This window comes from Ranitomeya variabilis, chromosome 6 (assembly GCF_051348905.1).
Source record: "Ranitomeya variabilis isolate aRanVar5 chromosome 6, aRanVar5.hap1, whole genome shotgun sequence".
Classification (NCBI taxonomy): Eukaryota; Metazoa; Chordata; class Amphibia; order Anura; family Dendrobatidae; genus Ranitomeya; species Ranitomeya variabilis.
Genome location: NC_135237.1, coordinates 465,174,039 through 465,199,765, shown reverse-complemented (window position 1 = coordinate 465,199,765; position 25,727 = coordinate 465,174,039). Strand labels below are relative to the sequence as shown.

The 25,727-nt window shown below is 44.3% G+C and overlaps 1 protein-coding gene across 1 annotated transcript in view; it reads left to right on the top strand.

The window, feature by feature from the left end:
• The first annotated feature begins 766 nt into the window (after positions 1 to 766).
• GGH (gamma-glutamyl hydrolase) overlaps positions 767 to 25,727 on the top strand; it is a 41,442-nt gene continuing 16,481 nt past the window's right edge. Inside the window, exons 1-3 of the mRNA XM_077270569.1 lie at positions 767 to 1,154; positions 21,038 to 21,152; positions 24,278 to 24,328. Of these exons, the coding sequence (XP_077126684.1) occupies positions 884 to 1,154; positions 21,038 to 21,152; positions 24,278 to 24,328 (437 nt within the window). The 5' untranslated portion in view covers positions 767 to 883. The remainder of the gene's footprint in view (positions 1,155 to 21,037; positions 21,153 to 24,277; positions 24,329 to 25,727) is intronic.

Here is a 25,727-nt window from a genome sequence, read left to right as displayed (position 1 = left end):
CATTACCCGACGCTAGTGTGAAAGTAGCCTGAGATATCATCCGAGTGCTGTGCGCTAAACGCTGACCCCGGCAATGGAGGAGATGGAGAAATTAGTTTCACCGCCTCCTCCACAGCTGTGCTCCGATCCTCCCTGCACGAGAGGCTCGGGGCACAGACGCATGACACTCGGCCCCCGCTGACAGCACAGCAGGAGCCGAGGGGCATTAGCATATCGCAGCCGATGCCATACGCTAGTCTGACCCCGGCCTAATAGGGATATCTGTGAATAGCAAACATGGGCACCTGGTGCTGGCACACTGTTATTGGCACACTGTTATGGGGGAACCTGTCCCTGGCATGCTGTTATTGGCACACTGTTATGGGGGAACCTGCCGCTGGCACGCTGTTATGGGGTCACCTGCTGCGGGCACACTGTTATGGGGGAACATGTTGCTGGCACACTGTTATGGGGGCATCTGCTGCTGGCACACTGTTATTGGCACACTGTTATGGGGGAACCTGCTGATGGAACGCCGTTATGGGGGCACCTATTGCTGGCACGCTGTTATGGGGGCACCTGCTGTGGGCACGCTGTTATTGGCACACTGTTATGGGGGAACCTGCCGCTGGCACACTGTTATGGGGGCACTTATTGCTGGCACGCTGTTATGGGGTCACCTGCTGCGGGCACACTGTTATGGGGGCACATGTTGCTGGCACACTGTTATGGGGCCATCTGCTGCTGGCACACTCTTATGGGGGCATCTGCAGCTGGCAGTTATGGGGGTGGGTGGGTTCATGTAACGGTGGGTGGGTGTACTACTTGTGTGACCCTCAGAAGGAGGAAGTGGCCGGCGCCGCCTCAGCCTCCACTTCCTCTGTAGTGCGGGGACCGGACGGTGATGCAATGCGGGCTTTTCGGCTGTGACTCGGGGAGGAGCAGGGGGCGCCGCTGCCCGGTGCCTGCGTGTCTGTCTCCGCACCGCCGCTGCCCCCTCCCCTGGAGGCCGTGCCCGCGGATCAGGAAGGAGACGCTCGTCAGATGCAGTGCTGCCATCATGGGCACAGCTGCTGTGCTGGGGCTGCTGGCGGCTCTGCTGCTGCCCATCACTAGGACACGGGGCTCCACCATCATCAGCGCCAAGCCGTCCATCAATGACAGGCCGGTCATAGGTGAGCGCTCCCCATCCTCTCGTGGGTCGTAGATAGATGCACGTCTGGTAGTGGTGTGGCCACTCTGGGACTTCTAGTTCTCCAGTATACATGGCATATATGTGTAGGTCACACTCCTTATTACCATGGGTAATGTACACACGGCCCTGACTGTGCCAATCCTGGGGCGATGGCAGATCCTGGTCATCTACTGAGCCCCGACACGTCCTTGTGGTTGGATATAATGTGCCGCCTTATGGTACTACAGCTGGGTGTGAACAGCGGCCAATGTGACACGGATCAGTGTTGGCCGAATGTCTCGTGGCTCCGACTCTCAGGCTCCTATTTGTACCAGAAATCATCATTAATACTGAGCCGCTTTATATGGACGATATTCAGCGTTACGTGACATCTCGCCTGCGGTCTGCAGAACCGGACTTTACCGGAAACTTCCATCAATCAGTGCTTTGATCTCTGTACAAAGTGTGAGCCATGTAGATCTGAGGTTTTATCTGCCCACAGTCTCCGACAATGGAGGATTACGTCGTATCTTGACCCATCACATTTGTGTAAGCCGTCCTTCATCACTTCTGCTCCCGGTACGTGTGGCGTGTTCTCACAGATACCGCACGTGCCCGTTATAACCTATGGTGTGACCCGCACTGAGACATGTCTGTGTTTCTCCAGAAGCACGGATGACAAGGGATAATACAAGTCTACGGGTCCCTGAGAAAACACGCACAGCACGTGGATGGTGTCGGTATGCTTATATGTGTGCTGTGCGGGGTTAACATTGCAATGTATAGGGGAAGCTTCGTCATTTCATTCTTTAGCCGTATCGGAAAAATCACTGATGATGCAGTGACCCAAAATACTGATGATAACGGCACTGTTTTTTCCCGGTACCTGCCTTATACGGACGTATGAAGGAGGCCTAAGATTGTATTTGTTTAGGACCTCCGTCACTTCTAAAAATGTATATATAGGGTATATATAGCTTTATGCATTTTCTTTCCTTATCCCGGTGGTGTCCGTCTCCTGTGTCTTGTGTGGCAGCGGGTGTTTGATAAGACATCTAGTCACCCACCCGGTCTGCCCTCCTGCATATAGCGGGGTGACGATGACTTTCAGTCTTCAATCCTTGACAGCTACCAATATAATCACTTCTTCTTCTGTTTTCTCAGAGCTCTAAACCTAGAATCCCATTTTTTCCTGTCAAAGATTTCTCTTGTGTAATCAGTGGGGGACTTTCTAAAAAACCTATGGCTAAGATAAAATATGATTGTTATCCATATTAACCAGCTCTCGCTTCTTATAGGGTTATTTTGCTATCCCTATAATAACGTTGTTCATAATTTTCTCTCATAGCTTGTTGTGGAGATCTTCAAGATCTGCCCGAGTTTGGTCATACATCCTGATCTTCTGACACGCAGACTTATAAAAGTGAACCTTCTCTTTGAAGTTTGTAGTATAGTTTGTTAGAAACGGATCACTAATGGCCACCTTCTCCACCGTCAGGTCAGTAAATGGAGCAGGGTCTTAATAAGCGGTCACCATGGCCGTTAATCATCAATTGAGACTGAGCCATGTTGTGACCAGTATATAGGACCCGGCCCTGAGAACATGGAGGAGGCTTCTAACAGTCCGTGTGGGTGAAGTAACTATAGGTAACCTGAGCCATGCTTGGTTTAGGTCACTGTTAGATGGCCCCTATTATGGCTGCAGTGTCTGGACCAACCTCCTGCAGTTCTACTAAACTGGACCCACCGTCTTCCTGATCTGGTTCGGTCCAGTACTAGAAATATTGTGGCCATAACATAGACGGTCTGGTATCTTATTGGTGAGATATTTGTCGGATTACAACCAAATACAATCCAGGCCCCTTCCTTCTGGTCACTTGCAGGTCTTGGCTTCCACAGTAATGTTATGTTTCTCTGGCCATAAATGACAGTAGATGATGGGACACTCCTTCACGATTGGACATGAACAGTGTTGTCAGAAGTAAATGACGATGTCAGAAGATGTACTAGAAGTGCCACATCAGCCGGAAGAAAACATTTCTGACTCGTGATGACGGAAACAAGTAGAACAGGTTCCAGGAGAGATTCCCATTTCAGGATTCATCTTGATTATTTTTTCACGTCTACACTGTTGGCAGCAAATTACATGGGTATAAATAAATGTCACGTGGATGATTAATCCACTAATTAAGCATTATTTCCATCCTAATAAAACTTAATGAGTAAGATAAGTGACACTTTAACTTTACATAGTCTAGGATAAAAACAAAATGAGCAAATCCTCCTCAGAAAATAAATAGTAATAATACTTGTAAATAACATAGGGGACTTACTTGACTATTTTGTGAAAAAAAAGCATAAAAGCCACATTAATTAGAACCTATCCGTATATGTAGTAGTAATAATACATCAGCATGGCGGCTCAGTGGCTAGCGGGGTCGTGGGTTCAAATCCCACCAAGGACAACATCTGCAAGGAGTTTCTATGTTCTCCCTGTGTTTGCGTGGGTTTCCTCCAAGTTTTGTGGTTTCCTCCCACAAAAGACATAATGATAGGGAATGGAGCTCCAATGAGGACAGTGATAATAAAGTCTGTAAAGCGCTGTGCAATTAATGGAGCTATATAAGTGAGTAAAATAAATTATAATAAAAATAAATAGTAATTTTAGCAAATACCTCCAATTAGAAATGTAATACAGTTTTTCTGATTCACTGTGTCGCTTGCAGGGCATTGCAGTAGCTTAGGTATCCCCGGTTACAGCCACTCATATACAGGTGTTTCTCACAAAATTAGAATATCATCAAAAAGTTATTTATTTCAGTTCTTCAATACAAAAAGTGAATCTCATATATTATATAGAGTCATTACAAACAGAGTGATCTATTATATGTGTTTATTTCTGTTAATGTTGATGATTATGGTTTACAGCCAATGAAAACCCAAAAGTCATTATCTCACTAAGTTAGATTAATTTATAAAAAACACCTGCAAAGGCTTCGTAAGCGTTCCCTAAGTCTGTTTCAGTAGGCTCCACAATCACGGGGAAGACTGCTGACTTGACAGATGTCCAGAAGGCAATCATTGACACACTCCACAAGGAGGGTAGGCCACAAAAGGTCATGGCTAAGGAAGCTGGCAGTTCAGAGTGCTGTATCCAAGTATATTAATGGAAAGTTGAGTGGAAGGAAAAAGTGTGGTAGAAAAAGGTGCACAAGCAACCGGGATAACCGCAGCCTTGAAAGGATTGTTAACAAAAGGCCATTCAAAAATTTGGGGGAGATTCACCAGGAGTGGACTGCTGCTGGAGTCATTGCTTCAAGAGCCACCACACACAGACGTATCCAGGACATGGGCTACAAGTGTCGCATTCCTTGTGTCAAGCCACTCATGACCAATAGAAACGCCAGAAGCGTCTTACCTGAGCCAAGGAAAATAACTGGACTGTTACTCAGTGGTCCAAGGTGTTGTTTTCAGATGAAAGTCAATTTTGCATTTCATTTAGAAATCATTGGTCCCAGAGTCTGGAGGAAGAGTGGAGAGGCCACAATCCAAGCTGATTGAGGTCTAGTGTGAAGTTTCCACAATCAGTGATGGTTTGAGGAGCCATGTCATCTGCTGGTGTAGGTCCACTGTGTTTTATCAAGACCAAAGTCAGCGCAGCCGTCTGCAAGGAAATTTTAGAGCACTTCATGCTTCCCTCTGCTAACAAGCTTTATGGAGATGGAAATGTCATTCTCCAGCAGGACTTGGCACCTGCCCACACTGCCAAAAGTACCAATACCTGGATTAAAAACAACAGTATCACTGTGCTTGATTGGCCAGCAAACTCGCCTGACCTTAACCCCATAGAGAATCTATGGGGTATTGTCAAGAGGAAGATGGGACACCAGACCCAACAATACAGACGAGCTGAAGGCTGCTATCAAAGCAACCTGGGCTTCCATAACACCTCAGCAGTGTCACAGGCTGATCGCCTCCATGCCACGCCGCATTGATGCAGTAATTGATGCAAAAGGAGCCCCGACCAAGTATTTAGTGCATTTACTGAACATACATTTCAGTAGGCCAACATTTCGGATTTTAAAATCATTTTTCAAGCTGGTGTTATAAAGTATTCTAATTTATTGAGATGATGACTTTTGGGTTTTTATTGGCTGTAAGGTATAATCATTAATCATAACATTAATAGAAATAAACACTTGTAATAGATCGTTCTGTTTGTAATGACTATATATAATATATGAGTTTCTCTTTTTATATTGAAGAACTGAAATAAATTAACGTTTTGATGATATTCTAATTTTGTGAGAAGCATCTGTAGTAACAGTTAGTTAGTTGTTTGTGGCCGTAACCATGGATGCCCAAGCTACTGCAATGTCCTGCACATGGGGCAATCGGCATAGCAAATTAGAAAAAGTATACTACATTTTTAATTTGAGGTATTTGCGAATATTATTACTAGCAAAATACCCGCGGCTTCACTCACAGAAAATATGTTATTGTTGGTTACGCTTGCTAAAGCTAATGGGGTTGTCCAGTCCAAGTCAATTAGTCTGCAGTCACTCTGTGTGGCTGCAGATTTAGAGTCCATTCCAGTGGGCGAGACCTCGCTCCATACATTTGGATGGCTGAGTCATTAGTCGAGGCGCTGCCTTGGTCCATACAGATGTATGGAGCGAGGGCATGCCCACTGGATGGGCTCTGGCCGAGAGTATATATAACTCCAACATACCCTCCGTTCCCAGCTCAGCCGGCGAATCTCGTCAGCGCACAATGCATACCGTGGGTATTTGAGACACAGGAGAACATGATCACGGATGGTTTTTACGGCGCTCTGTCTTGTGAATAACAGAAATCACACAAAAATAAATTAAAATTAATTTCTCTCTCCTCTCTGATATGGTAGATCATATCATAAGAGAGAAATGGGGTCCCCCAATACCTCCACCATCCCCGGACCTTCCTGCTCCATCCCTCAGCCCTCTGTGTCATCTTCCTGGAAAAAAACTGCCAAGGTCTGCCGGCCGATACCCGGCAACAATAGGCCATTTTTCCTATTGGTTCCTTTTGATCATTGTGATAGACCTCATCACAGTGATCAAAAGAAAAAATACTAAATAATATCCCTCCTTGTCACCCCCTTAGTTAGAAAAAACATTATAAAAGAAAAAAAATTGTCATTTTTTTTCATTCTTTGAAGTTGGGATTAGAGTTGTGTTGGGGTTACGGTTTGAGTTAGAATTGGTGTTTTTTTTAAAAGTAAAAAATGATGATATGACAACACTGTGTGCAGAATTATTAGGCAAGTTGTATTTTGATCTCATGATACACGGGCAACACGGTGGCTCAGTGGTTAGCACTGCAGCCTTGCAGCACTGGAGTCCCGGGTTAAAATCCCACCATGGACAACATCTGCAAGGAGTTTGTATGTTCTCCCCGTGTTTGCGTGGGTTTCCTCCGGGCACTCCAGTTTCCTCCCACATTCCAAAGACATACTGATAGGGAATTTAGATTGTGAGGCCCATCGGGGACAGCGATGATGATGTCTCTAAAGCGCTGCGGAATATGTTAGCGCTATATAAAAATAACGATTATTATTATTATGATACTTTTTATACATGTCCTACTCCAAGCTGTTCAGGCTTGAGAGCCAGCTACCAATTAAGTAAATCAGGTGATGTGCATCTCTGTAATGAGGAGGGGTGTTGTCTAATGACATCAAAACCCTATATAAGGTGTGCTTAATTATTAGGCAACTTCCTTTCCTTTGGCAAAATGGGTCAGAGAGATTTGACGGGCTCTGAAAAGTCCAAAATTGTGAGATGTCTTGCAGAGGGCTGCAGCAGTGTTGAAATTGCCAAACTTTTGAAGCGTGATCACCGAACAATCAAGCGTTTCATGGCAAATAGCCAACAGGGTCGCAAGAAGCGTGTTGGGCAAAAAAGGCGCAAAACTGCCCATGAATTGAGGAAAATCAAGCGTGAAGCTGCCAAGATGCCATTTGCCACCAGTTTTGCCATATTTCAGAGCTGCAACGTTACTGGAGTAACAAAAAGCACAAGGTGTGCGATACTCAGGGACATGGCCAAGGTAAGGAAGGCGGAAAAACGACCACCTTTGAACCAGAAACATAAGATAAAACGTCAAGACTGGGCCAAGAAATATCTTAAGACTGACTTTTCAAAGGTTTTATGGACTGATGAAATGAGAGTGACTCTTGATGGGCCAGATGGATGGCCAGAGGCTGGACCAGTAAAGGGCAGAGAGCTCCACTCCAACTCAGACGCCAGCAAGGTGGAGGTGGGGTACTGGTATGGGCTGGTATCATCAAAGATCAACTTGTGGGACCTTTTTGGGTTGAGCATGGAGTGAAGCTCAACTCCCAGACCTACTGCCAGTTTCTGGAAGACAACTTCTTCAAGCGGTGGTACAGGAAGAAGTCGGTATCGTTCAAGAAAAACATGATTTTCATGCAGGACAATGCTCCATCAGATGCCTCCAACTACTCCACAGCGTGGCTGGCCAGTAATGGTCTCAAAGAAGAAAAAATAATGACATGGCCCCCTTGTTCACCTAATCTGAACCCCATAGAGAACCTGTGGTCCCTCATAAAATGTGAGATCTACAGGGAGGGAAAACAGTACACCTCTCGGAACAGTGTCTGGGAGGCTGTGGTGGCTGCTGCACGCAACGTTGGTCGTAAACAGATCAAGCAACTGACAGAATCTATGGTTGGAAGGCTGTTGAGTGTCATCATAAAGAAAGGTGGCTATATTGGTCACACTTTTTGGAGGTTTTGTTTTTGCATGTCAGAAATGTTTATTTCTAAATTTTGTGCAGTTATATTGGTTTACCTGGTGAAAATAAACAAGTGAGATAGGAATATATTTGGTTTTTATTAAGTTGCCTAATAATTCTGCACAGTAATAGTTACCTGCACAAACAGATATCCTCCTAAGATAGCCAAATCTAAAAAAAAACCCACTCCAACTTCCAAAAATGTTAAGCTTTGCTATTTGAGTCTTTTGAGTTGATTGAGAACATAGTTGTTGATCAATAATAAAAATAATCCTCTAAAATACAACTTGCCTAATAATTCTGCACCCAGTGTATTGTTGAGCGCAAGTGCTTGCTGCTCGAGTTTGCATCAGGTGGTTGGGTATTCATGGATTATTGCGGATTCTTGCATGTTTTTTTTTTTTTGGTGTCTGATGTTAAAGGTGTGACAGGACTCGATCATGTCACTCGAGCTCCCGCGATATTTGGTGCATACCTGAGCACCCGATGCAAACTGGAGAAGCGAGCCCTTGTGTTCAACACTAATGACAACATATTCAATATGACAATATGTTATCAAATTCTGTGTCGTACCTGTGGGTTCAAAATGCTCACTATATCCCTGGATAAAATCCATGATGGTTGTGGTTTCCAAAATGGGGTCACTAGGGGTTTTTCACTGTTTAGGCTAATAAAGGGCTCTGCAAACGTAACATAACATCCACTCTCGACATTGTTGAGTTCAAAAAGTCAAATGGCGCTCCTTCCCTTCCGAGCCCTGAGGTGAGCCCAAACAGTATAGTTCCTCCATAAACTGGGTATCAATGTACTCAGGAGAAATTGCACGACAAATTTAGGCTTCCATTTTCTCCTGTTACCCTTGTGAAAATAAAAAAAAAAGTTTGGGTCTAAAGTAATTTTTTAGTGAAAAAAAAAAAATTAAATGTTCATTTTTTCCCCACATTGCTTCAGTTCTTGTGAAGCACTTGAAGGATCAATAAACTTCTTGAATGTGGTTTTGAGGACCTTGAGGGTTGCAATTTTTAGAATAATGTCACTTGTGGGTACTTTTTGTCATTTGGACCCCTGAAAGTCACTTCAGGTGTGAGGTGGTCCCAAAGAAAAAAATGGTTCTGTAAATTTTGTTGGAAAAATGAGAATTCGCTGGTCAACTTTTAACCCTTCTAACGTCCTAACAGCAAAAATTTTTTCATAACTGTGTTGATGTAAAGTAGACATGTGGGAAATGTTATTAAATATTCTGTGTGAAAGTTTGAAAATTGCTACATTTTTGCCAAATTTGCATTTTTTTCTCAGAATTGGTGGGATCCGTTGAAGAGTTCCAGAGTTATTACCTCATAAAGTGACAGTGGTCAGAATTGTAAAAATTGACCTTGTCATTAAGTTAAAAATTAGCTCTGTCACCGGTCACTAAGGGGTTAAAAACAGTCCTTAGTATTATGACCCTTAGTAATTAAAGGGAACCTGTCACCACGTTTTTGGAAGATGGGATAAAAATAGCGTTAAATAGGGGCAGAGGTGGGCGTTACATTAGTGTGTTTGTTATGCGTTTATTACCCACCTAAGTTGCCGAAATACCTTTGCAAAGTCTCCGTTTTCGCCTGTCAATCAGGCTGGTCTGGTCAAAAGGGCGTGTTGTCTTCCCCCAGATTTTGCGTAGTTTTCCGTTGGTGGCGTAGTGGTGTGCGCATGCCCAAGGTCCCGAATCCTCTGCCAGGGGATTTAAAAGAGCGCGCTGTTCGTTATTTCATTGGTGATCGGTGGGCGCGGCCATCTTCCTTTGGCCGCGCGTGCGCAGAAGCGGCGCTCTGCTGGCCGCGGCTTCAGGAAAATGGCCGCCGCGATAGCCATCTGCGCACGCGCGGCATCCCGCGGCCATTTTCCTGAAGCCGCGGCCAGCAGAGCGCCGCTTCTGCGCACGCGCGGCCAAAGCAAGATGGCCGCGCCCACCGACCACCAATGGAATAACGGACATCGCTGCTATTTTCACACCCCTGTGCAAGATTCGGGACCTTGGACATGCGCACACCACTACGCCACCAACGGAAAACTACGCAAAATCTGGGAAAAGACAACACGCCCTTTTGACCAGACCAGCCTGATTGACAGGCGAAAACGGAGACTTTGCAAAGGTATTTCGGCAACTTAGGTGGGTAATAAACGCATAACAAACACACTAATGTAACGCCCACCTCTGCCCCTATTTAACACTATTTTTATCCCATCTTCCAAAAACGTGGTGACAGGTTCCCTTTAACCTCACACTGATCAGAGATCTAATAGGTGATTATATACCGTATATACTCGAGTATAAGCCGACCCGAGTATAAGCCGACCCCCCTAATTTTGCCACAAAAAACTGGGAAAACTTATTGACTCGAGTATAAGCCTAGGGTGGAAAATGCAGCAGCTACCGGTGAATTTCAAAAATAAAAATAGATGCTCCATACCGTTCATTATTGCCCCATAGCTGTGCCATATAGTGCTCTGCACCATTCATTATTGCCCCATAGCTGTACCATAGAAAGCTGTGCCATATAGTACTCTGCACAGTTCATTATTGCCCCATAGCTGTGCCATATAGTGCTCTGCACCGTTCATTATTGCCCCATAGCTGTGCCATATAGTGCTCTGCGCCGTTCATAATTGCCCCATAGCTGTGCCATATAGTGCTCTGCACCGTTCATTATTGCCCCACAGCTGTGCCATATAGTGCTCTGCACCATTCATTATTGCCCCCATAGCTGTGCCATATAGTGCTCTGCACCGTTCATTATTGCCCCATAGCTGTGCCATATAGTGCTCTGCACCGTTCATTATTGCCCCATAGCTGTGCCATATAGTGCTCTGCACCGTTCATTATTGCCCCATAGCTGTGCCATATAGTGCTCTGCACCGTTCATTATTGCCCCATAGCTGTGCCATATAGTGCTCTGCGCCGTTCATAATTGCCCCATAGCTGTGCCATATAGTGCTCTGCACTGTTCATTATTGCCCCACAGCTGTGCCATATAGTGCTCTGCACCGTTCATTATTGCCCCCATAGCTGTGCCATATAGTGCTCTGCACCGTTCATTATTGCCCCCATAGCTGTGCCATATAGTGCTCTGCACCGTTCATTATTGCCCCCATAGCTGTGCCATATAGTGCTCTGCACCGTTCATTATTGCCCCACAGCTGTGCCATATAGTGCTCTGCACCGTTCATTATTGCCCCCATAGCTGTGCCATATAGTGCTCTGCACCGTTCATTATTGCCCCATAGCTGTGCCATATAGTGCTCTGCACCGTTCATTATTGCCCCATAGATGTACCATAGAAAGCTGTGCCATTGCTGCTGCTGCTGCAATAAAAATAATAAATGACATACTCACCTCTCTTGCTTGCAGCTCCTCAGCGTCTCGTCCCGGCGTCTCTCTGCACTGACTGATCAGGCAGAGGGTGGCGCGCACACTATATGCGTCATCGCGCCCTCTGACCTGCACAGTCAGTGCGGAGAGAGAGACGCCGGGAAGATGGATCGGCGCCCTGCGTGTGGAACGCGGACAGGTAACTATGAGATACTTACCTGCTCCCGGCGTCCCGCTCCTTCCCCCAGACAGCTGGTCTTCGGTGCCGCAGCCTCTTCCTCTGTCAGCGGTCACCGGCACCGCTGATTAGAGAAATGAATAGGCGGCTCCGCCCCTATGGGAGTGGAGTCCATAGTCATTTCTCTAATGAGCGGTCCCACGTGACCGCTAAACAAGGGAAGAGCTGCGGCACCCGGAGACCGTGGGACGGGCAGGGGGAGCGCCAGGAGCCCCGGAAGCAGGTAAGTATGCCTCAGCGCCCTCTCCCCCTCACCCGCCGACCGTGACTCGAGTATAAGCCGAGAGGGGCACTTTCAGCCCAAAAATTTGGGCTGAAAATCTCGGCTTATACTCGAGTATATACGGTATATATATATATATATATATATATATATATATATATATATATATATATATATATATATATATATATATATTTACTTTTGAGTAAAATGTCAATTGTTCTTTTATTCTATAAACTACTGACATGTTTCCGAATTTCCAAGCAATACATTTTGTATTTATTTTCTGAAAATTAGAAATGGTCAAAATTACAAAAAAATGCATTGCTTGCAGACCTCAAATAGTGCAAAAAACAAGTTCATAATCATTTAGAAACAACAATACTAATGTTTTAACTCAGGAAGAGTTCAGAAATCAATATTTTGTGGAATAACCATGATTTTTAATCACAGCTTTCATGTGTCTTGGCATGCTTTCCACCAATATTTCATACTGCTTTTGGGTGACCTTATGCCACTCCTGGTACAAAAATTTAAGCAATATGAATCAAGCCGCATACAAGGTTATCCTGGAAAAACAGTTGATTCCTTCTGCTCAAGCAATGTTCCCCAACTCCGAGGACTGTTTTTTCCAGCAGGACAATACGCCATGCCACACAGCTAGGTCAATCAAGGTGTGGATGAAGGACCATCACACCAAATCCCTGTCATGGGCAGCCCAATCTCCAGACCTGAACCCCATTGAAAACCTCTGGAAGGTAATGAAGAGGAAGATGGATAGTCACAAGCCATCAAACAAAGAAGAACTGCTTACATTTTTGTACCAGGAGTGGCATAAGGTCACCCAAAAGCAGTGCGAAAGACTGGTGGAAAGCATGCCAAGTCGCGTGAAAGCTGTGATTAAAAATTATGGCAATTCCACAAAATATTGATTTCTGAACTCTTCCTGAGTTAAAACATTAGTATTGTTGTTTGTAAATGATTATGAACTTTTTTTTGCATTATTTGAGGTCTGCAAGTAATACATTTTTTTGTTATTTTGACCATTTCTCATTTTCAGAAAATAGATATAAAATTTATTGCTAGGAACTTCGGAGACATGTTGTCAGTAGTTTATAAAATAAAATAACAGTATGCCTATAAAGCGAAAAATCAGACAAACAAATTTTACAGTGGTCTCTTAATTTTTGCCAGAGCTGTATATATCAGAAAATGTGTGTCCTCAAGGATCTGAAATCTCCGTTTTGAAAACTGCGTCACAGTCAGACTGTTGTAGTTGTCCATAGCAACCAATCAGATCTCAGCTTTCACTTTACCTCAGGAGATTCAATGCTGAAAGATGCACTCTGGTTGCTGTAAGCAGCCAGAACAATCTTACTGTGAGGCAATTCTCATAAATGAGGCCCCATTTACTTCTGCAGCAGCCGTTGCTATAATTACAGATGTTAGAGCAACTTGTCCGGTTGCCCCACCTTAGCGACTATGAGGTTGCTGCCCCTTTAAGTGCGACTCTTCAGGCACTGTCGTTTTAATTCTTTAAGACGCTTTGGGCAAAAACTGTGGTTCTGCATTCAACAGGCAGACACCCATTTTCTCCTTTTTTTCTATAAAACCTGAAGGTCATGAAGGTGTGGATATTTCCAGTTTTAATGTTGGCAGTCTTTTTTGTCTGGTGATAAAGACGGGCTGTGCAAAATTTCACTTAAAATTTTTGGGTCAAAAAATGTGTTTTTTTACTCAATGGGCTACCACATACAAATTCTCTGCTTTATACAAGTGCTTCTCACTAAATTAGAATATCATCAAAACATTATTACCGTACATACTCGAGTATAAGCCGACCCCCTAATTTTGCCACAAAAAACTGGGAAAACTTAATGACTCGAGTATAAGCCTATGGTGGAAAATGCAGCAGCTACTGGTAAATTTCAAAAATAAAAATAGATACCAATAAAAGTAAAATGAATTGAGACATCAGTAGGTTAAGTGTTTTTGAATACCCATATTGAAATCAGGAGCCCCATATAATGCTCCATATAGTTCATGATGGGCTCCATAAGATGCTCCATACAAAATAGGCCCCATATAATGCTGCACAAATGCTGATTATGGCCCCATAAGATGCTTCATAGACACATTTGCCTCGTATAATGCTCCACAAATGTGGATTATGGCCCCATAAGATGCTTCATACAGATATTTGCCCCATATAATGCTGCACATGGCCCCATACAGATATTTTTCCCATATAATGCTGCACATGGCCACATAATTGCCCCATATAATGCTGCACATGGCCCCATAAGATGCTCCATACAGATATTTGCCCCATATAATGCTGCACATGGCCCCATAAGATGCTCCATACAGATAATTGCCCCGTATAATGCTGCACATGGCCCCATACAGATATTTTTCCCATATAATGCTGCACATGGCCCCATAAGATGCTCCATACAGATAATTGCCCCATATAATGCTGCACATGGCCCCATACAGATATTTGTCCCATATATTGCTGCACATGGCCCCATAAGATGCTCCATACAGATAATTGCCCCATATAATGCTCCACATGGCCCCATAAGATGCTCCATACAGATAATTGCCCCACATAATGCTGCACATGGCCCCATACAGATATTTGCCCCATATAATGCTGCACATGGCTCCATACAGATATTTGCCCCATGTAATGCTGCACATGGCCCCATAAGATGCTCCATACAGATATTTGCCCCATGTAATGCTGCACATGGCCCCATAAGATGCTCCATACAGACATTTGCCCCATATGCTGCGATTAAAAAAATCACATACCTCTCAGGCCCCCGGCACTTGCTATATTCACCTGCTCCGCGTTCCACTGCCATCCGCCGCTGTGTCTTCCCGTCGACGTTCAGTCAGAGGGTGGCGCGCTCTAATCGCATCATCGCACCCTCTGATCTGAGCGTCACTGCAGAGGAAGCGGAAGAAGCAGCGGCGCCGACGGTGGAATGGGGAACAGGTGAATATAGTGCACTGAGTTATACTCACCTGCTCCTGGCGCCGTCACTGCACGTCTGTTCCCCGGCGCCAGCAGCCTCTTCCTGTAGTGAGCGCTCATTTCAGTAATGAATATACGGCTCCACCCCTATGGGAGTGGGATCCATATTCATTATGTAATGAGCGGTACCATGTGACTGCTCACTACAGGAATAAGCTGCCGGCGCTGGGGAAAAGATGTGCAGGGACTGCGCCAGGAGCAGGTGAATATTATTACACAGCTCCTCTCCCCCTCCCCTGCCGACTCCTGCGTATGACTCAAGTATAAGCCGAGAGGGTTACTTTCAGCCCAAAAAAGTGGGCTGAAAATCTCGGCTTATACTCGAGTATATACGGTATAATTCAGTTCTTCAATACAAAAATTGAAACTCGTATATTATATAGAGTCATTACAGAGTGATCTATTACAAGTGTTTATTTCTTTTAATGTTATGATTAATGATTATGGCTTACAGCCAATGAAAACCCAGCTTGAGAAATGATTTAAAATCCGAAATGTTGGCCGACTGAAATGTATATTCAGTAAATGTACTCAATACTTGGTCATTGCTCCTTTTGCATCAATTACTGCATCAATGCGGTGTGGCATGGAGGTGATCAGTCTGTGGCACTGCTGAGGTGTTATGGAAGCCCAGGTTGCTTTGATAGCAGACTTCAGAGCGTCTGCATGGTTTGGTCTGGTTTCTCTCATCTTCCTCTTGACAATTACCCCATAGATTTTCTATGGGGTTAAGGTCAGGCGAGTTTCCTGGCCAATCAAGCACAGTGATACTCTTGTTTGTAAACCAGGTATTGGTACTTTTGGCAGTGTGGGCAGGGAGAGTGTGTCAATGACTGTGGTTCTGGACATCTGTCAAGTCAGCAGTCTTCCCCATGATTGTGGAGCCTACTGAAACAGACTAAGGGACCTTTTTAAAAGCTTAGGAAGCCTTTGCAGGTGTTTTTTGTAATTATTCTAATTTAGTGAGATAATGACTTTTGGGTTTTCATTGGCTGTAAACCATAATCATCAATATTAAGGCCGGGGTCACACTTGAGTGTCCAATGCGAGAAACTTCATTGAGTTTCTCGCATCAATACCCGGCACTGCTGCCAGCGGTTCGGACCGGAGCGTTCAGCTGCATAGAAATACATGCAGCCTCACACTCCGATCCTGAGTGCCGGCGGCAGTGCCGGGTATTGATGCGAGAAACTCGCACACGCAAGTGTGACACCGGCCTAACAGAAATAAACACATGAAATAGATCACTCTGTTTGTAATGACTCTATATAATATATGAGTTTCTCTTTTTGTATTGAAGAACTGAAATAAATAACTTTTTGATGATATTCTAATTTTGTGAGAAGCACCTGTAGTAACAGTTACGGTAGTTAGTTGTTTGTGGCCGTAACCATGGATGCCCAAGCTACTGCAATGTCCTGCACATGGGGCAATCGGCATAGCAAATTAGAAAAAGTATACTACATTTTTAATTTGAGGTATTTGCGAATATTATTACTAGCAAAATACCCGCGGCTTCACTCACAGAAAATATGTTATTGTTGGTTACGCTTGCTAAATCTAATGGGGTTGTCCAGTCCAAGTCAATTAGTCTGCAGTGTATATACAGATTATACCTATTACGTGTTGGAATAGGATCTTGGAGATGGGAATACTCCTTAAGTCTATGGGTTGGTGCAATTACAATAATACCAAATTGCGGAATTTTTTATATATATATATATATATATATATATATATATATATATATATATATATATATATATTTCTATTTTTAGGCAATAATATCCTTTTTTTAATGTTTTTGTGTCCAAGAGCCACATTTCTATATTTATTTTTTCATTTTACATTGCTGGGGCTGTATAAGGTCTTGTTTTTTGAAGGATGAGATGTTGTGTTCACTGGTACAATTGCAAATGTGGCATTTTTAAAGCAGGGGTCGTTTATAGATGTGACAATATCAGTTATTTGTGTTTTTTATTTTTTTTTACATAAAAATAGAAATAGAGGGGTAGACGGGGATTTCATTTCATTTTTATTTTCTTTTTTTAACTTGTGCACTTCGGAGTTTGTCGTTGATCTCTTCAATACTCTTGTGATGCAAGTTCACATGAGTCTATAACAAAATGTCCATTTTTTTTCCGTATTGTCTTCTATTTTCAATCTGTCTGCCATTATTTTATTTTTTTTATATAAACTTTACAAAACCAAAGTAATTTTCCTAGGTTAAAGAATTGCAATGCATCCATAAAAATCAGATGCTGCACAGTTGATCATGGTTGATCGGTACGATACTGAGAAGACTAGTGCATGCTGCGATTCCTTTTTATTACTTGGACACTCAGTCCGTGAAAGAAAAACTTATGATTTAATCTGAGCAGCCTATGGAATAACAATGGTCTGACTGCTGTTATTTAATCATGGGCGGTGACTGGAAATATAGTGGTGTGAGTGTAGCCCAGCGCTGACGGGCAGTAGAGTAGACCCAGCCTCTAGTGGGCACAATGTCCTCAGCATCTAGGGGCCTAATCTGCAGGATCAGTGTTTCAGCAGAATCCTGGCTATGTCAGCCATCCTCCTGCAGCGGATCGCATGGATACAGAGGCGGTATCTCCCATCAGCATGACGGATAGATCTATCATGGAACATTAATTTCCCAGCGCTCATGAGGGATATATCCATGATGTAGTGTTAAGGGGCTGTGAAGATCTGTTTTCTTATACTTGTACGACTATGTTCCCACAAGGAGCTTTTGGTGAGGTTTTTTTATGCTGTTTATTTTCAAAAAAATACCTAATTTCCGTAATAGGAGCAGAAAGCCTGCAACATCAAATACTCCCCAATAGCTCATTGTGAGAACGTAGAGATGTTTTGGATCCTTTTCCGCCAGTCACTGTATAGAACAGTTATTAATTTAAAAGATCTGCATGACGCTTAAAGGGATATCCGCGACTTTACAAAAAACAAATCTATCTAAGCACTATCGGGCAGGTAATTGCAGCTTACCTGCCTGTCGTGCCCGGCGCCGTTCTTCCCCGGCACAGAGCGGTCACAGGTCGCTCCTGCCGGGGATTCAGAAGCCTGTGCTGAGCAGAGACTTCTTTTTCACTCCGCTCTGTAGACTCTGCGGGACTCCCTGCGTCATTCTGATTGAGAGCCTGATCCCCCCCTGCCTAACTGGGCGATCCGGCTGTTGATAGTCCCGCCCCATCGCGTCAGCAGAGGTAGCTGAATCCCTGGCAGGACTGCTATGTGACCACTCTATGCCGGGCACAACTGGCAGGTAAGTTGCAGTTATCTGCCTGTTAGAGCTTAGGCCCTTTAACGGGGTTTTCCCATCTCCAAACTCCTATCCCAATAAGTAGTGGTGGTGGTGGTGATGTTAGCAAATACCACCAATTAGAACTGTAGCATAGTTCTTCTGATTCGCCATGTTGCTTACCCCATGTGCGGGGCATTGCAGTAGCTTAGGTATCCATGGTTACGGCCACTCATATAGTGACAATTATTGGCCATGGATACCTAAGCTACTGCAATGCCCTGCACATGGGGTAAGTAACATGGCGAATCAGAAGAACTATGCTACAGTTCTAATTGGTGGTATTTGCTAATATTGTTATTATTACACCTCCTATACATCCCTGTAAAGAGGTTTTCCATATAAATACATGTATCTCCTATCCACACGATCGGTTATAAATATATGATTGCTGGTGTGGCTAACAACCACAGGCTTCTCTGAGCCCTCTGTGACAATGCAGTTCATGTGACCCCTGGGCTAGTCACTTTTATTGTATTGACTGATCTCAGTCCTATAGAAGTGAATGCATTTAGTGGAAATGGTCCCATAGCTTTCAAAGCTGAATGAGTATGTGAGCCTATCCTGACCCTACCCTCGGCTGTGTGCCCGCTAATCCATTGCGTCCAGTACTGGCACCATTCTAACCAGTATTCTCACATAAATCACTTGCAGTCACTGCGTGTTGGCTCCGGGCACATGTTTATTTTTCCATGAATTGTATGGTTTGGTATAAATGGCTCCTGTTGGCGTAATCTATTCATTATTCATTAGTGTATCTAGCTCAGCGCTGTGTGACGTACTCGCCTTATCCAGCGCCGCCTTACACAAACAGACTACATGTTTAGCCTATTGGTAAATACATGTCTTTTAAAGGATTTTTTTGACATCCTTTAAAAAAAAGAAAAAAAAATGAAAGAGGGAATGCTATAAAATAACACCTGGAAGATGCAGACACCTTTTTTTTTCTTTTTCCTTTAGGTTTGTTCATCTCTTACTTCCAGGAGCCACAACTTTTTTCAATTTGTCTTTTTACCAGCCGTATGAGGGCTGTTATTTTTTTTTATTTTGTTGGATGACTTATATTTTTTAGTGGTGCTTTTCAATATACCATGTCATTTATTATTATTAAAAAAAAGAGAAAAAATTGCTTGGTGAGATAGAGGGAGTGATGGTAATTCTGCCATGTTTTTTTTTTTTGGGGGGGGGGGTTACTGTCTTCAAGATGTTGACTGTGATGAAAAGAAAAAGATATTAGGGTAAGTTCACACAGGGTGTTTTTGTTGCTTTTTTATGCTAATTTTCAGCTGCTCTTTACAGTACCAGCAAAGCCTATGAGACTTCAGAAATCTCGGCACACACATTGTTTTTTTGTGTCATCAGTATTTTGTGCTTTGCTGCTTTTTTGAACATAGAGCATGTCACTTCTTTTAGCGTTTTTGCTGCGTATCATTATTTGCTGCGTTTTTGCTGCTGAAAATTCAAGGACATTAGCATGGACAAAGAGAAGAAAAAACGCACCAAATACGCAACAAAACCTGCGTTTTTGGCACAGCTTCTTTCCTGCCGAGAAGATCAGGTTTGCTGCAGAAAAAAAAAGCAACAAAAACGCCCTGTGTGAACTTGCCCTTAACGTTTATTTTGCAGGTCAGCTTGGATTTGATAAGGGGGGGAAAATGTTTTTCTTTAATTTTATTAAAGGGATCCTGTCAGCTGATACATGCTGCCCAAACTAGGTCCCCAGTGACTTCTCCCTCCCACTGCCAATGACTGACAGGTCTCTGCTTAATACACACCCGTAGGCAGAGAGCGGTCAATCCAGGTCAGAGGGTTTTGGAAGCCACCGGGGACCCAACTATCCGCCTAGTCTTCAGCAGCTGTTACAGTATTCTTTCCTCTGTAATGCCTCAGCGCTTCAGAGTCAGAAACACCAGTCTGAGATCACACAGCCGGTGTCTGATACATGATGGCCAAGGATTTAAACACATACATGAAAAAAATGGTACCATCAGTGTCATCAGTGATTTTCATGGATGGATAAATAAATGACAGCACTTCTCCTATACTTTGTAATGTTACATACGGCCAGCACACGGTCTGTACCCTGAAGCCATCCGTGTGCTCTACGTGTTTATCACAGGCCTACAGGCTTGCACTGGCTTTTTTTCAGTACTTGACGGCCCCATGAAAAAACGGACATGTGAATGGCCCCATAGACTATAATGGGTATGTTTTGGATCTGTGAAGTAGAACGGATTGAACACGTATGTGGAACATTGGCGTCTGAATGAGGCCTTGTTGTGGGGGAGGCAGGGTGACAAAAAAGAGCAATTCTGGCATTTTGTAGAATACAGAACATACAGCTGTATCAATTAGGAACTTTACAGATGTGGAAACGTACTTATTTTGTATATAATGTAAATTGTTACACACACTCTTTATATAGAATTATAGCCTTCCTGACTGGGAATAGAGCCCAAGGCTTCAGATCTACCACAGACATTTACATGTCAGCCCAAACGCTGGTTTCTCAGTAATGGAGGAACGGACCGGCCATGTAAAGGTATTGCTGGATTTGTCTAGGAAAGAGCTACATGTACATATTAATAGTTTGTGGTGTGACCCCTGCTTTTAAGCTTTTCCTGATGGGATGATAGGCAGCCTCTCTTTTCCCCTCCCCAAAAACAGACCTGTCTCAGTGATTTTTTTTTTTTTTTTTGCGGACACCGTCAACAAAAAAACCTGGCTTAGGACGATCCTACTGACAGATTTCTTTTAACAGCAAATCAAAACACAGAAATCTGACTTGACATAAGATATCTCTCGGACTTTTTAATTTCTAAGTTATTGTATTCAAGTGTTGCTTCTGCATATAACCAATGACATAAATTTTGTATATAATAGTGTATTGTTTTGTATTTTACACTCGCAGGCGTTTTGGCACAGGAGACTCACTTTGAAAACCTTCAACATTTAGGCTCATCCTATTTGGCTGCTTCTTATGTGAAGACACTTGAATCGGCTGGAGCTAGAGTCATCCCCATAAGGTAACCTGAGCCTGGTTGGAAAGATGTCTGTTTGTCTGTTCTTTGTGACACATAATAGTGCAGTATAGTGATTGTCCTGCCGAGAAACAAGGCCTCCATACAGTTAAGGTACCTTCACACTAAGCGACTTTGCAGCGAGAACGACGACGATCCATGACGTTGCAGCGTCCTGGATAGCGATCTCGTTGTGTTTGACACGCAGCAGCGATCTGGATCCCGCTGTGATATCGCTGGTCGGAGCTAGAAGTCCAGAACTTTATTTCGTCGCTGATCACCCGCTGTCCATTGCTGGATCGGCGTGTGTGACGCCGATCCAGCGATGTGTTCACTTGTAACCAGGGTAAATATCGGGTTACTAAGCGCAGGGCCGCACTTAGTAACCCTATATTTACCCTGGTTACCATTGTAAAAGTTAAAAAAAAACACTACATACTCACCTTCTGATGTCTGTCACGTCCCCCGGCGTCCACAGGGTTACGCGCTGCTGCTCAGAGCTTCCTGCACTGACTGTGTCAGCGCCGGCCGTAAAGCAGAGCACAGCGGTGACGTCACCGCTGTGCTACTGCCGGCGCTGACACATTCAGTGCAGGAAGCTCTGAGCAGCAGCGCGTAACCCTGTGGACGCCGGGGGACGTGACAGACATCAGAAGGTGAGTATGTAGTGTTTTTTTTTTTTACTTTTACAATGGTAACCAGGGTAAATATCGGGTTACTAAGCGCGGCCCTGCACTTAGTAACCCGATGTTTACCCTGGTTACCCGGGTGCTGCAGGGGGACTTCGGCATCGTTGAAGACAGTTTCAACGATGCCGAAGTCGTTCCCCTGATCGTTGGTCACTGGAGAGAGCTGTCTGTGTGACAGCTGCCCAGCGTCCACACAACGACTTACCAACGATCATGGCCAGGTCGTATCGCTGGTCGTGATCGTTGGTAAGTCGTTTAGTGTAACGGTACCTTAAGGTCCTGGCGTATAACACGGCTGAGTGCTATCCAGTGTTTTATCAGATAGTACTTAACCCTATGGGGCAGCGCCGGTCTGCGACTATTTTCTTATGCCGATTCGGCAAAACGATGTATTCAGAGAAACGTCAGAGGATGCGCTGTTAAAGTCCCCAGACCATTGCAGCCGATCACAGGCTTCAGCAGCCCTGTGACATCCGGTCATTGCTTCTGAAGCCAGTGTCATAAACCCAAGCTGCTTGCATTGGACTCATGGGTGTGACAAGAAATTACTATGTCCCCCATATATGTTATTATAGTACACTAGATGGTGGCCCGATTCTAACGCATCAGGTATTCTAGAATATGCATGTCCATGTAGTATATTGCATAGCCCACGTAGTATATTGCCCAACCACGTAGTATATTGCCCAGCCACGTAGTATATTGCCCAGTCAAGTAGTATATTGCTCAGTTACGTAGTATATTGCCCAACCACGTAGTATATTGCCCATCCACGTAGTATATTGCCCAGCCACCTAGTATATTGCCCAGCCACCTAGTATATTGCCCAGCCACCTAGTATATTGCCCAGTGACGTAGTATATTGCCCAGTTACGTAGTATATTGCCCAGTGACGTAGTATACAGCACAGAGCCACCTAGTATATTGGCCAGTCAAGTAGTATATTGCCCAGCCACGTATATCACAGGTTAAAAAATAAAAAATAAACATATACTCACCTTCCGAGGGCCCCTTGTAGTTCTGTCGCCTGTGTTCGGTGCAAGCGGCAGCTCCCGGTCCCAGGGTGTGATGACGTCGCAGTCACATGACCGTGACGTCATGGCAGGTCCTTCTCACGCAGGTGCGCATGACATGTGATGACGTCGCGGTCACATGACCGTGACGTCATGGAAGGTCCTTCTCGCATACCATCCTTGCTACCGGAACGTGCCGCTTGCATGGAGGGGTCACCAGAGCGTCGCGAGGAGCGGGGAAGGTGGCGGAAGGTGAGTTAATAATGATTTTTTTTTTTTTTTTCTTTTTAACCTTATATGTTTTTACTATTGACGCTGCATAGGCAGCATCAATAGTAAAAACTTGGTGACACAGGGTTAATAGCGGCGTTAACGGAGTGAGTTACCCACGGCATAACGCGGTCCGTTACCGCTGGCATTAACCCTGCGTGAGCGGTGACTGCGGGGAGTATGGAGCGGGCGCTGGGCTCTGACTGCAGGGGAGTAGGGAGGGACTAATTTGGACTGTGGCCGTCGCTGATTGGTCGCGGCAGCCATGACAGGCAGCTGGCGAGACCAATCAGCGAATTGGATTCCATGACAGACAGAGGCCGCGACCAATGAATATCCGTGACAGACAGAAGGACAGACAGAGAGACAGAAGTACCCCTTAGACAATTATATAGTAGATGCCTAAAACGAACAGTTAAAAGTTAATACCAGGCAACCCCTTTAAAGTCAGGCAGCCCTGCTGATTTTTGTGGAACCAGCTTGCCATCAAACCAAGTGTGTATGGAGCCCCCTAACTGATGAGATAAGCCACAGCCAAATCGATTTGCAAGTCAAAGTGTATCTGCCATGATGGTGGTCTGTGGCCACGGGACTGGAGCGGGAGAACCTCCTCTTACCTGACGGCATATGCGGCTATTCCTTGATTAGGCAGCTTGGCACAATGTCATCGTTGTGTATCACATATACGTGACGTCTTGTCAGTCTGGCTAATCAGAAGAGCCGCCGATGCCATGAGGTAAGAGATGGTTCTCCCAACCCTAACGATCGGCCACAGACCACTGTTGTGTCCAATGGACTGGGATGTGCACATGCTACTGTGCAGTGCTCCATCTCCAAAACAGACGGCATTTCTTATCGACTTTGTATCTGTAGAGCGTGATCCAGTTTGTGCTGCAGTACACACGACTAGGGCCTGCACCCCATACATTGGGACACTGCGTGATCTCCTCGTCCTGTCCATTGCTTGTACATGTGCTACAATGCTGAGTGGTCTCCATAAGCGGTACAAGAAAGGAAACCCAAACTTGTGCAAGTGCCAATAATGAGAAAGCTTTGTCTTTACATCTGTTCATTTTTATACTTGCAGTTTATATTAATGGCAGGTTCTTCCAGGTGAAAACTAAACCATTATATAACAACTATGTATTTTCCTTTTCAGGATCAATCTTGCTGAAGAAGAGTATGTGAAAATCTTCAATGCCATTAATGGGTATGTGTTACGTATACCAGTTTAGGAAATAGCTCAGGAATCGCATACAATCCTTCTGCTAGTTTGTAGATCAGTCCAATAGTCCAGTTAGTTAGGTATCAGATTATGAGATTTATGTATGAAATATTCTTAGACATTTTCAGTATACATAAATCAAAACCTCTGAAAGCGTAAAAGATCTCATGTTTTCTTCGTATTCTTCCCTCTTTATTATTCCTACGATGTAATTTTGTTACCGATATCTAGGTGACAAATTGTATTGTACAATCACAACTTAACTTTCCAAAGCTAAAGAGAAAATATCCATAATGTGTAATGGTGTATAAGGTTGTTCAGTGAAAACAAGTTATGGCTTCCCCAACTTGCCGATCGGTGGGTGTCCGACCGCTGGTACCCGCATTAGGTATTTGTATCTCTATGACGAAATGGAGTGTCAGGTCATACACCAAAACGCCGCTCCAATCATTCTTTATGGGGCTGCCAGAAAAAGTTAAATCCAGCACTTGGTAGCCCCATAGGGAGGGAATGGAGTGGAGGACGGGCATGTGCACTGTCACTCCATTCTAACGGGGATAAAAGTTCTCCATTTTGCCAATCCGCCGGGGTCCCAGCAGTCGGATCCTATTCTGTGGATAGTTGATAACTTGTTTAAACTGAAGAATCCCTTCAAGGTCGGACTCGCCAATTTCATCAAGACCAGCCAACCATCTGATGTGTATGGAAGCCTTCCGACGGTTCCCTGACTGACGATGTGGAAAGGGAGAAGTATTGGGCAGTTGGAACTGCAGCAGCTGATCTTTTTTTTCCAGTGGAGATAAGCCTCCGTTGGCAGCAATTTTTCTCCTCTCTTCCCATAGAAAAGACATGAGTGCTCAGCCATTCCTTGTGTTCATGTATATAAGCAAGTCAGAGGAGATGGCTGTATGCCGAATGAACTTTCGACTGACAGTTGTCTTGTGTATGACTAGCCTTACAGGTCCCTTCATATCTATGTTATTGTCAGGGAGAGACTAGGTGAGCGAGAGCTAATAACCCGGGCCCCTGCAGATTCCCTCAGACTAGGGAAATCCTGACTGACCCTCTACCTGGAGTTTACACTGAAGGTGTGCATGTCCAGGCCTCGAACCTCACCCTGTCTCTTGAGCTCAGCCCTAGGCTGAAAACTCCGCCCACCACCCAGTGAAGATGTTATTCCCCAATACCCACAGTTAGCACAGACAAGGATAAAGGAAAATATACACCACGCCGCAGTCACTCAGGAATACACTATAAATGTGCAGGGCAAAATAAATACAAATATAGGAAGGAGTAAATAAGACAAAGGAAAATACACCACCAGCAACGAATCTCCAACCACCAGCTCTCCTCACCAGACCGAGATAACAACGCACAAGACAAA